Below are 13683 nucleotides of genomic sequence, written 5' to 3' on the forward strand. Positions count from 1 at the left end.
CGTCACAACATGGCAAGAAAAATACAAACGAATAAGGAGATTGTGAGTAATTATACCGCACGGAAACGACGCTGTTGCGAGTGTGTTCCTACTTTAACGTTTCACACGGTTGTTTGCTTGCATCCGTATATGTAAATAAAGTGATTAATTAGAAGAGCAATTTTGTGGCTGAGTGAGTGACAAAGCGCAGCATCGAGCTCGACGTGCAGAATAACTGATGATCAGCGACATAATGGGAACCCACAGTGGCTTGATCCATGTGACATATCGACAGTTTGTGACATTATGGTGTCTCCTTCAGCTGTGAGCAGTGGCTGCTGTGCTACGTTAAAAGACTCTAAAAAGCCCTTTTCAGTTCTTCAAATGGCTCGATCGCAAATTGGAAAAAGCTATTAGTCCTTTGACAGTTACAAAATGGAAACAATACTAATTATACAGCAGCCACAATGAGGACCATCTATCATCAAACCTGTCACACGCGCAAGGCCCCCGGAGTCAGTAAGTTCAATTCCAAAAGGTTTGATTTGGCGCCGGCGCTGTTGATTTCTGCAAATGTAATCCAGAAGGCGCAACCTCAGAACAAAGGAGCTGTTTTTATTGAAGTGTGAAGGTGAGACCAGGAGGTTATAAACACCAGCCAGGGTGAAGGAGCCAAAGGGCCAGAGGGAGGAATCGCCCTCACATCCGTCAGCGTGGATTTTCAATATTTAATGAATCTTTTTATGGTAACGTGCGAACAAATATTCCCGCTTGGAAATTCCTCATCCATAACTTTCAAATTACAACAGAGGTACTACAAACATTTCAAAATGTTATTAAGACTTTCTTCACTTTCTTCATTTTGAAACTTTACCTTCACTCTATAATGCATGATTCACACCGGAAATCCAGCCAGACTCATAAAGATCAATGTTCTTCAGCACACCGTAACCGTGGCAGCAGATGGTGGGCTGTTCACTGATTTACTGCTGCATAGCGGGGGGTGTGGTATCCTTTTTTTTTTTTTCCTTTCTAGCATTTCTCTTCCTGAATAATTGATAGAATACTGTCATTTGTGCGTGTAGGATTTCACGTAAGCGTCAATGGAGCAAAGAGATTTTGGCTCGTGGTGCGTTTCCTTCACGGAATTGTGATTTTTAATTGTGTGGGACTTTAGCTTACATCTGTCACAACGCAAACCCAGGCAGGAATTATGAAAACGTTTACAGCAAAAGCTACGACAGCCAAATGAATGCGTGTTTATGTCGCGCTGGTATTGCTGGGGACGGGCAAACATGGGATTAAGAATGTATACAGAAACAAATTTTGTTCCGATTCTTAATATTCCCTCTTTTTGAATATGAAAACGACATACCAAAATAAACCTGGCTATAGCTCCACCACCTACACTGTAGCTTCATCAGTCAGGAATGTAACAGTTGGATTCGATCACGAGTGAAACAGTTCTTTGTTCATTGTCGTCATCGTAGTTCAGTCCCTTGAGTTTCCCCAACTACAACGCTGTAGTCGTCGCTTTTCCATCCAAATAGTGATATTTAATAAGGCCCCCCCACCTTCTCCAAATACCTTAGCCTCCTAGCAGTGGAAAACATCCTGTTGGGATAATTTGATGGGCTCATAAAATGGATGCGAGTGGGGCCTGTTTACTCTGTGCTTTCTGGCGGAGGAGTGAGATAAGTTGTGGTAACATTTACCAGCCAAGCCACTAAACTGTTTTGTGGTTTCCAGCCAACTGACAGACTGCCAACAACCTGCTCAGATGTAGCAGAATATGAAGGATCTTCAGGCAGAGAGGTTTATATTTGAAGGGAAAGACGACACATCCGCTAAGTTATTTCAGACTACAGTGTATCTGGGCTGCTATGGTGTGTATATCATCACAGGCTCGGATCAACTTGCGTTTTTTTTTAACTCTGTTGTTTCGGGAACAAAGTGTAGGAGTGCCAGATTGGTGTGTACGCTTTTTTTTGTGAAAGTCGTACAAAAAAAAAACACCCAACACCTTTGTTTCGCTTCGCAAATTGGAAGCTATGGGAATTTGAAATCTGTGGATAGTTGCTTATTGTGGCAAATAATCCCCAAGTGAAGAAGAAGAGGACTTGGTGAGGTGGCACTGTGATGGTTCAGAAAGATCACTGTGGGAAAGTGTTGCTCACATGCTGTATAGCGTACATACATGCAGTGGGAGTGGATAAGAGGTGAACTCTCTATATATAGATTTGGAATTAATCCGGTTTGCCCTTGCTTCCTCCAATGGATTGTATTCTGTTAAGTGTTCAGATTGCAGAAGAACACACCTCGTCTTGAGGAAACAGCTTGTTTATCACAGTAATCGCATCTCACTTTTCGGGCCCCCGAGAAGAAAATAGCTTCAGGTTTCTGTACCGACGGAAACAGATATGAAGGAAGAAGGAACAAAGTACTTCAATGGCACAAAAACGCTGCGAAATGTATTTTGAAAGTGAACCTAAACGTCTCCTTTTGGAATCATTGTCCAATTCAGGCGTTGTTGAGGTTCATAGCAGGTTTGCTGCTCGAAACTGATAAGTGCACAATTACGGTGTAGTTTCTAACGGGCATCGATTTGTCTGTCTCCTCTTCCCCTCCCCGCATTGATTGTTGATACAGCTCTCAGATTACAAGGCTACGTGAGAGCAGGTGATAATATGCTGGTGTCTCGCTACAGGAACGTCTCCAATGTATGTCTTCTCGTCTTTATATTTTTCAGGTTGTTCACACGCTTGTTCATAAATAACTTGCGGACCACCGTTGTCTTTTCGGCGCAGAGAATAACAATTCAAGTCAAGCTTTTCTGCTTAATTCTTGCACCCAACTGCACGTTACAATATCACAAATACAGAGCAGAAGTGGTAGAAATTGTGGAAAATGTCGAGCCTTGCAAAGATAACGCTGAGAGTTGTCTTTTTAATTAGAAACGGATGTGTTAAAGTAGACGTCCTCACCTTTCTTTCGTCTTCCCTGTGCTGCTACGTTTCAAAGGTCAGTACTTAATTTAGATTGAAATGAGCACTTAATTGAAAAAGACTCTCTGTCTCCTTTACAATTGATCTCATAGTTAATTATCACAATATTGCCGGGTCAAATCTGAACACCCGTCACATAGAGAGGCGACTGCTTTTTGGAAGACAAAGAGAGAGACGTGTTGAAAATGGACGCCGCGTACATTAAGATGTCAGCGAATAACACACGGCGCTGCTCTTTTGCGATAAGCCCACAGATGAGAGCCATTAAAAACTCCTGTATTTTCTTTGTACTCACAAAGGAGCTATTAATGCCGGCGTAAGTGAGAGAGCACAGCGGTGGGAAGCAGCAACCCACGTAAGCCTGTGAACATTCTGGTATTTGCACGCTGCGTAATTACATTCAGCAAGATGAAGCTCAGTTGTGTTCCTGCTGTGCGTTGTGTCACGGAAGTCCAGATCTTGCTGTTTGTTGTACATCTTTGAATTTTGTAGTTTATTTCCAATGCTCATTTGATTAAAACGTGCCTCTCTGCGTGTCTCTCTCTCTCTCCTCTCTCCTCTCTCCTCTCTCTCTCCTAGCCCACCTAGAGCCCCGGTTCTGCTTGAGTTTTCTGTTTTTGTCGCCAAGTGCTCGCTCATGAGGGAATGTTGGGTTTCTTGAAATTGGTGCTGTGCTCAGACAGTGGTTTGATTGTAAGTAGCTTGCTGTGTGTGACCGGTGGCGTTGTGGGTTTTTTAAGTAATGCCGCCGCTTTGTAATGGAGTTCGGCGAAGATGTGAAGGTGAACGATCCCCACGAGCAGCCACTCTGTGCGCCCCTTGCGGCTTGTCCATCAATGCAGTGCCTTTGACCGCATTACAAGGAAGAGAAATACGTAAACAGTTCCCCGACAGCTCTCTCACCTCAGCTGCTTCAGAAACACACTGGCATATTTTCCCCCGGAACCTCCAATCAGAAAATACAGAGAAATCACACAAGGCTAAAATGTAAAAAAAAAAAAATCAAGGTTGGAGATGAAGCACGATCTTCATTCTACCCCAAGTTGTTGGAAGACCTGCTGGGTAACATGGTTTATTCTGTGGCGAGGTCCTGTCCAAAAAAAAATAGCTGCTTGCAGAACACATTACTGAAATCTATTTGACATTTGTAAGAGTTTGCGGGTTCCCTGGGGAGTTTGATGTTTTTCCGTCACAGCAGTGCTCTCAGGAACTGTGTAATTCAGAGACAGTGAGGTCTGCCAACATTTCAGGTGAGTGGTTTTCCATTTGTTGTTTTGTTTTTTTTTACTCAGATCCTTGCGATGCCATTATAGGCGTCCAATAACAATACTCTTCAAGAATGCATCTTTCACACTTGAGGCAGACATTTACTTGCGCCTTAATAGCGGTTCATCTTTTTCTCTAATACGCTTTGACGCTTCATTCACTGGGACGAGCGAGGCCTGGAGCAATTCATCTGGAAATGTGTGCTGTTTTCGTCGCCACGCCGTTGACCGTTTCTCTGGATGTGACTGGGTTGACAGATCGGGTTATTTCCACACGTAAACACGTAAAGTCCCGTCTCCCGGTGAAGCAAGGTAGCTAGAGGGAAGCATACACTCCCCCGCCGGGATTTATAAAGAGCAGCTTTGTGGAAAATAGAGCGTGGGTCAAACAAGTGAAGCGAGGTCACCGTTTGCCTAAAAATACACAGAGTCTTTGCGCCGAGTCATGCAGCTGATGGGACAGTTACGTTTGAACCGCAGACAGGCGGGAAATGATCGTATGCAGCCATTTTAAATTTAGCTCTGATGCATTTAACACAGTCGGCTACGCCTGGGGTGTGACTCACATTAATGGTGTATGGCACGGCAGATGTGAATCTTGGCAGGATCGCTGCTAAATCACGTTATAGATCCCATTCCTTTGTTAGGGATCAGTCTTTGTGCATTATTCGCAGGTCAGCGCACTGACAGGATGATCTTGGTGAGCTTGCAGATAAAGCAACAGCATGCCCAGTGTGTGAGGGCAGGGCGAGCAGAGGCTTTGCCCCGGGGCTAAAGGAATTCTTCACAGGAGAGGCGCTTTCTATGAATCATTCCGAACAAGAATCGGCGGTGTGAGCCGTGAGAAATTCAGCAGCTAAAATCGTGTACGGCATGAGAACCGACAACCCCATGCTGCTTCCATGCTCATTTGTTGGAGGTTTGAACAGTAGGCAGCACTCACAATTCAGATGCAATATTTAAAGTTCAAGGATGCAGGACTTTACAGGTCTTTATGTGGGGGAATTTGGTTCACACATGTTTAGAAACAACCTTTAAGCCATTTAGTTGATGAGTCACTTCATTTAATTGAAATGAGAAGTTTACGTCTGATCTATCGCTCATTCAAGTGGAGTGGTGGTCATTTAACATTTAACTCATTAACAGTCACACACACACACTTAGCCGAGCAGAAACAGACCCACACAGAGACTTCCTCTCTTAAAGCACACACTATAAGCTTCCATTGCTGATTTGATGTCTTCATTTTGCTGCAGGATGATGTGTGTGTATGCGTGTGTGTGTGTGTTTTCTTAAATATGAAGCTGTTTTTCTAAGATGTTGGTCTTTGTTGCACCTTGAACCTGGTGCACCGTTTACAGGATTGTGTCTGTAATGTTGCACCGCTAATCTCATTCGCATAAGAGGAGCTATGAGAAGGAGCAGAAATGATCATGGTGCATATTTAGCACGGCGCTACATTTTTATTAGCCCCCAGGGTGTCTATGATGTACTGACTGGCAGCGCTGCACACATCTGCACCTCTGACTTAGCTGTAGCCGTAGCGTGACAATGAGATGAGACGAGCTGCATTATAAATCTATATGCATGCTTCACAAAATCTGTCATTGGAACAAATCATGCTTCCTTGATGCCCTTTGCAATGTTTGTATCTCATATCAGAGCATCCTGTAAAAAGGTGTGCGTGTGTGTGTGTGTGTGTGTGTGATGTGTGCATGTGTTGGCGTGGAATAAAAGCCTCATTTCTTTAATGTGTTGGCATGCCTTCCTGCGCTGTGTTAAACCCCTGCATTGCAGCACTGTCAGTGGGATTCAGCAGGCACAGCCCTTTTTTTTCTCTCTCTCTCACCCTCACAATAGAGGGATTAAATTTGGGCCAGATCCCTCCTGCGTGGAAAGCTCCTCGCTCACACATGCACGTCCTCCAGTGTTCATACACTACGCTCCAGAGAGCTCAGGGCAGCTTGAGAGCACCCTAAAGTCTCCCGCAGGCTCACTTTGCCCCACATGAATTCCTCCTCCTCGTTGTGTGTGGGAGCAACAATCACGGAGAGCCACGTGTCTTGGAGACAGAAAGAGAGAGAGAGCGAGAGAGAGAGAGAGAGACAGAGAGAGAGAAACATGGGATCCTCAGGGACTTGGCAGTTCAAGTGTTCTCTGAGAAGCTGCACAGTAATGCTGTTAAAGAATAGAAAGTCCATGTAGTTTGTTGCTGTGTGACTTTTCCAGCTGTGAAGACAAAATGGTTGTGTCTGTTAAACAGCATCATTTCAGGTAATAAGCATACAGAATGAAATACCCTCTCAGATTCTGTCAAAGGAGGAGCTTCTCGTCACCCCCGGCTGTAAAACAAGAGGGAACTGTTTATGCACCCAAACCTCAAACCAGGAGATTGCTACCTTCCAAATCCTTCCATTTTGTGCCGTCTTCCATAGATTAGAGTCAATTCAATTCAGAGCCAACACTAAGTGGTCAAATTCTTTCATTTGGACCGCCCAGCTTCCTTGTAAATGTATTATTGTCTGAGCTGAGCTATTAATCGCCCAGTAACATTAATGGCCCAGTAATATTTTGGCGATTAGAGCTTGATCTGAATCTCTTTCTCCTTCAAGGACTGTGTGTTATGTTCATGTTTGAGTCGGTGTGGTTTTATTACCTTGAAATTATGTATTCGGAACATCGCAAGAGTATGATAGAGAAAGTGTAATGTTAGGCATCTCTGCATGGACTCTTTGGTTTAAAAGCACAAATAAGCTCACAGCCAAAACAAAAAAACACTATACAGCAAATACCACACTCACACACACACACACACACACACACACACACACACACACACACACACACACAGTTTAGCCTGGTTACTGTAGGTGCTGTAGCATTTGGTGACAGCTTCGCCCTGACCTTTAGCGATGGGCCTTCATCTCGTTCTGTCTGCTTTGGCGGCATGGATCAGTGAAACGTGAAGCCAACCGAGGGACAGACTCTTCATTTTATTCTCCTTCCTGTCTCTGCCGCCTATTTCGGTCCCTCTGGAAAATAAATACGTCGACCAAAGATCCAATTATGTTCACCAAGAGGCAATTCCCTTTAGCATGATTGTATCTGGGAATCTGCACATCAGCGCTCGGCTCCGCTGTCAACGGGCTAATTTATGATTTCTCAAGAATTTACTCTGACCTTTTATTTGTCCTTTTTTTTAAATAACGTATTTGTCCTTGTGGAATGCACCATTAACATTCTCACTGCTGGTCATTTGCGCTATTAGGTAAGCCTTGTTTGTATTCCAGTCCCAAGAATCTCACCCGTCCTTCCATCCTGCCTGTCACTGCGTCCTCTCAGCTCGCCGTAAACACTTCACACTGACACTTTCATAGTGTTTCTATGAAGACTGCAGGCAGATTTTATGTTCATATTTCACTGTGCAGGACCCTAAAGAGCCCAGATGTTGCGGTGACTGACAGACCAAAACTGCATTTCTCCCTGTACCATGAAATTACCCTTCAGTTTGGAGCAGATACTCCTCATTAACAGTGTTATTGTGTAGAAAATGCTCGAGTTAGAATAAAGAAGTGACCGGCAGCACTGGATATTGAAAAGACTTTTTGATCAGTGTTTGTTTTCTGCACTGGTTGTTGCTGTGATATCAGTGAGACAGAGTGATGATTTATCATTTGCATAAATGTAGTAAAGATGAACGAGTGTGACTATGTTTAGAAAAATGCCCAACACTTGATTCACTGTGAAGGCTGTTCAGGTGCCAGCAGATTAAATCGTGTGAACTGTTTTCCTTCACTGAAGTGCACAAATTGAAGTTGGTTATCTGTCCCTGTGGATGTCTTTCATGATACAATTACAATAAAGCAATTAAGTCCAGTGAGTCATGAAATTGATTGTTTTGCCAAAATCCGAGATGGGAATTGGTCCACAAATAGAAGATCGTCAAAGGTCTGCAGAAGAGGAATCAACAGCAATGTGTCTGACTGTAAAACAATCTAGGGTCATAAGATGGAAAAAAAAGCCGATACAGTAACAGAAGGTGAAGCTGCTCTTATCTTAAAGTGACAGATTTTGATCATTTTTATCTTAATTGGTTGAAATCACAGCATGAGTAATTCAATAATGCCTCATGCTCAGTGTTGCTGACTGAAGTTTGTCAATCAAACACTGAATACAACATCTGACTGGTGAGACTTGTTGCAAAGGTTATTTTATAATCCTAAAGGAAAACAGTCTGGAGACTTATTACTCTGAATATTTACCATCTCAGGATCATATTGTTTGTTTGTCACATAACAACACATGACCTATGTTGTGTCATTGTGTCAACGCGGGCAGGGCCACAGTGGAGGTATGTCAGAGTATCTTGATTTTTTGTGCTGAAGGTCTTGTGCTATGAACCGCCGCCTGATGTTGATTCTCAGTCCTTTGTCAATTAGACATTCATTATGGTGCCACTTGGATAATGACAATGAATTAATTCAATAACTGTGCTCAGCTGTAATTTGTACAATGGAGCTGTCAGTTATAATTCATTAGTCTGTCAGTTGGTTTCAGCTATATCGCAGCTTGTTTGTGTGAGAAGGAGCTGTATCCTATACATGCTTTTTAATCTATAGCATCGAGTGTGCTCCCACCATTGTTTATATTCAGCGTGAGAGCCTGCTTGATTTCATTGATGGATACATTCTGTGTGTGTTTGTAGATTGCATCCCTTTCATTCACAGTTTGTGTCTTCTCTCCTTCAGGGATTTCCTTCTTCTGATTGACAACTTTATCACTGTGATTGCATCCAGACACTAGTCAAGATTCAAGATTTTGGCTGTGAGTATCCAACCGACAAAGACCCTACGAGCATGAGTAAATACAGTGTGAGACAGGGTCTGAGCCAGTGCTGCTGAGAAAGAGAGAGAGAGAGAGAGGGCGGGAGGATGTGTGTGTGTGTGTGTGTGTGTGTGTGTGTGTGTGTGTGTGTGTGTGTGTGTGTGTGTGTGTGTGTGTGTGTGTGTGAGATTGGCTATAGCCTCTGTTCCACCCTGTGCAGTATTCCTCTCTGAAACATCACCCACTCATCATCATTTCAAAAAACATTTTGCCTTTATGCCCTCACTGTCTGCCGAAGGCACAAGCCATATTGTGCACTGTCTGCAGCTGGATGGCCTTCTGACACTGCACTGCAAAATAATCTGCGGCCGCAAACAGGCCAAATATTCTGCAATCCCGTTAAATTTAGCAGTTCTTGTCTTCAAACAGGGCTACAAATCGTTGTGACAAATTATTTTAGAAATATTCTCCATGCACAGTAACCCAGTAAAGGCTGTCTGAAGAAGTCCTCGATTAGAATAGCTTTTCTTAGATGGAATCATCTTGAAATAGACTTTGTTGAATTCTCCTTCCTTGAGCTTCATAACACTGCATAAAATGGAGACTGACGCACGAAATGACGCAAATGGCCTAACACATTTTGGTAATTGCGTGAACACTAGATTAATTCTTTGTGTAGATTGAGTTTAGTTTCAGGGATTTATTTGAGCAGCTTATCCGTGCTTCTACGTGGAATGCAAAAATGAAATCTATAGTGTTTGTGTGAAAACAAAGATTCATGCCTTATGTAATCACATGTTTTGGACTCCACTAGATGTCAGCATGATGCGTTGCACGTTGGGTTTTCCCTGCTCCCATCTGTTCTTGTGTGTGCCAGGGAGGAGGGAGCCCACTGCAGTGTAGTGAGCAGGAAAGGCGTGGCGAGGATGAAGGTGCAGCCCACTGTGAACAAGCATGATTTACTGTAGGACTGGCTCTTCATGCAGCACACACTGCACACTCCAGCACTCAGCTGATTAATCAGAGTCATTTTCATGAGTGATGGAAGCTCTTGTGCCTCAGGAGCCGCGGCGAGCTAATAAACCCCAGGGGACATCAGCCGCACCCGCAAGGACGATACCGGCCTCCGCTTTTTTTACCTGCTGTGTTACTACAACTGTCTGCCATTATTCAGCCCTCACAGTGCTGCATTAGCGTGGCCTTTATTAACGTTGATCAGCCAAACATCTACTAAATGGGTATTTATTCCCCAGGCACTGTTGGTTGTTTGACAGTGCATTACAAATTCACAAAAATCCACCTTTAAAATAAATGTCCCTTCATTTCATCTGAATGAAACTGATCAATAACGACAAAACCCCCAGTGTGTGGACTTTGTCGACAATTTATGTTTGGAATTTACATAATATCACATCAACAATCTGTCGTAGAATATCAGCAGTTGCATTGTGATTGGCTCAGAAAGAGACCGGTTCACCCAAAAAGCTGATGTAATCTGCGACTCCCCCTCTGCTCCAACAGCATGGCCAGCAGTGTGAAGACACATTATAAAATGTGTCTTCGGCTGAAAGGTTTTCTTCTCACACTGCCCGATCTAAAGTCGGCCAAATGAAAAGTATTGCTTTGTTGCACCTCCTCATTTTTGCCATCACCACATCCCAGCGCAGGCACACAAGCAGATCTAATCCCAGCTGCCAAGCCCAACATTGTAAATTACCTACATATACAAGTAGGAGGCTTTTCGCTAAAGAGATTTGGAGGAGACTGGGGAGCAGCAGCACTGCTTCACTGCTCCATGTTTAGCGCCACCGAGGACATAAATCCTAAAACTCTACTTGATACAAAAGGAAGCAATTGATGCCGTCCTATGTTTGTATGTGCAATATAATATCAGAGCACTTTTATTTTTACACAGATGTGCGTTAAAGACACACCGTGTGATACAGCATGTTATAGTGTTACGCTGCGTTCCCCCATTTCCTATAGGGCTGCTGCATCTGACACATCTCCAACATCTCACACGCTGACTTGGCTCAGACGGAGCCGCGTGACGTTTAATCAACGCATGGAAAAACACATGGCGACACATGTGATTTTGCAGGAAAGGCTGGTGAACAAACCTTATCTTAATGGCTTCCCACAGCCATTGACTGAGCGGCTTTAATACGTTGCTGGGAGCTGGAGCCGTGCAGTTAGACTTCACAGCACACAGGCCTTATTAAATATGCATTCTAAGTCGTACTGACTTTCTCTGGGGACGTGGCCTGTTTAGTTCAAAGTGAGGTCTGGTGGAGTGTTTTTATAACTTTTTACTCCAAGAAAATGTAGCACTGATTACCCGTGTGTGTGGCGTTGACAGACAGCAGTATGGAGATGCTTTGAATAAGAATAGGCTGGTAAAAATTTACATTTCTCGTCCCTCACTATAAATCACTCTCCTCTTCACTTTCATATTTCTTGGGACGGGTGCCAGCGCTACTGACCACGGCTTTACCCAGCATGCAATGAATCTCAAATGGATCAATATCCTGTTCCTGCTCTGACACTGAATCAGGGCATTGGGCTGTTGGAGATCACTTACAGAGAGGAAAAGGGTGCACAGAGGAATACAGGGCCTGACCGGTTACAATATCAAAGCTCCTGTAAGATCTCATACTCGCCTCCGAATAAGGTTTGGAGCTGTATTAGGGCTAATGGAAGGCGCCCGGTTTATATGGAGACAGACAGACAGAGCTGGAACTGTAATTATAAAGGAATATTTTTGGGAAATACACATTTTGCAATTTACCGCATTATCTCACTGGGAGTTAAATATTAGTTTAATCTCTGTGTGTTGTTCTGACCAAGGCTGGCCGTTTCTCTTTGCCGTGCTAATGCTAAGCAAATCGCCCAGGCGTTGTCTTTGTGTTATATGCAAATTTCATTTTGATTGATTGAGAAGAATAATGTGAAAGTTTGTCACAGTAAGAAGCCGCGGAGACTTCCCTGACTTGGCAAATGGAAGGTGAATATAAATCCAAGTCTGGCTTATCAAAAAGTACACAGCTGTGCCCGTTTCACTTTCTTTGTGTGAACATAACTAGGAAACCTTCGCCACTCCTACAATAAGGATTTTATCGCCCCTCATTGAAAAGCGGCAGCCATGTATTTCTGCTTAGAACATACTGAGGCGCTTTGTCATAGACAGTGAACAAATTACATTTTTCTTTCTCTTTGAATCTGTGAGGCCACCTCTCTCTCTCTCTCTCTCTCTCTCTCTCTCTCTCTCTCTCTCTCTCTCTCTCTCTCTCTCTCTCTCTCTCTCTCCCTCTCTCCCTTTCGCCCCCTTCCATTTTTACTGATTGAGACCTTATTGATTTCTGTTAAAGTGCTTATTGCTGGTCCAATGAGGAGGGTGATTCACCTAAGGGAAGAGGATAATTCTCTGTGACACACAATAATAACCAAAGGGGCTCCAAAGTGTCTGGATCGGTGTTGGCGTTAAGGGAACGGGTGCGTCACATGTAGTCATTAAAAGGGCGCAGATTTACACAGGAAGGGAAGATGGCAGTGTTAAGAATTGAACTACTGTATTTCTGTTTGAAAGGGCACCAGGCACTTCATGTTAACAGCCTCCATAACCTTCATATATGCATTTAGCATCTTATTTATACCATACACATACAAATATACTGTGTGAAGCCGAGTTATTTTCATGCCATTGTCGATGAAATCTCCCCCCGAGCAGAGTCGTGCATCACTAAGTCCAAAGACGCAATACAGGCAAGAGCGATAAAGAGAGAGACACCTCAGCAGCACTCTATTGCATAAGAGCCCTATACTGGTGTTTGAGCGTTAGATAAAGCTGATAACAATATGTAGGTAGAACGTGTACTGAGGTGTACAGATACACGCAAAAACCTTGAGCTTCCCCAGGAAATGAAATTTAGTTGTAAAAACTTGAATTGACTTGAACACTTCTAATACAAATGCAACAAAATAATCATTTCAACTCAAATCAAGAAGAATAAGAGCCAAATATAGATAGATTGTTGAGCGTTTAGAAGGCTGCATATTTGCAAACCCACGTACTGATCCTGACACATCTCCTTTCTTCTTCTCTCGGAGGATCTCAAATATCTCATTCTTTTTGTTGACTTATTTATACCCTCTGATTAATGCGGATGCAGCCTCGTACGCTCTGCATCGCGTTTGTGTCTGGAGTCCCCAGTGTGCCTTCAATCGGGCTGCAGGTGCCGGTCGGAACAGGAGCGAAAAAAAGCAAGAGCGCGTGGATTCTTTTGGATTGCTCTTATGTGTTTGCTGGACTGGGGCACAGATTGCTGCATACAGCACCTTGTGAGCAGCATCACAAATCAGCCGGCTGAGTAGTGAGCAGTGGAGTGGAGGGAGTGATGGAAGATGGAGAGAGGAGAGAGAGAGGAGGAGGAGGAGGAGGAGGGGAGAGGGGGGAGCGTCCATTCAGTGAGGGGAGTGAAAGAGACAGAGAGAGGGGAAGGAGGAGGGGTTTGAGCGAAACAGAGGTGGGGGTAGTCACGGGGAGAATGGGTGAGCGTGTGTGTGTGCGCGCGTGCGTGAGTGTGAGAGGGAGAGCAAGTAGTGCTGCAGTG

General features: G+C 43.9%; 1 protein-coding gene across 2 annotated transcripts in view; it reads left to right on the forward strand.

Annotated features, from left to right (window-relative positions):
- The window catches only part of oard1 (O-acyl-ADP-ribose deacylase 1), a 35844-nt gene that overhangs the window by 13032 nt on the left and 9129 nt on the right, over positions 1-13683 (forward strand). The window contains exon 7 of one of the 2 annotated variants that reach the window (XM_076166378.1): positions 8998-9074. The exons of the other annotated variant lie outside the window; for it this stretch is intronic. Within the exon in view, the coding sequence (XP_076022493.1) occupies positions 8998-9014 (17 nt within the window). The 3' untranslated portion in view covers positions 9015-9074. Of the gene's footprint in view, positions 1-8997; positions 9075-13683 lie in introns of those variants that run through there. 2 annotated transcript variants of the gene reach the window in all.

This window comes from Genypterus blacodes, unplaced genomic scaffold (genome assembly GCF_046128005.1).
Source record: "Genypterus blacodes isolate CSIRO-AG114 ecotype Tasmania unplaced genomic scaffold, CSIRO-AGI_Gbla_v1 ptg000156l_1, whole genome shotgun sequence".
Classification (NCBI taxonomy): Eukaryota; Metazoa; Chordata; class Actinopteri; order Ophidiiformes; family Ophidiidae; genus Genypterus; species Genypterus blacodes.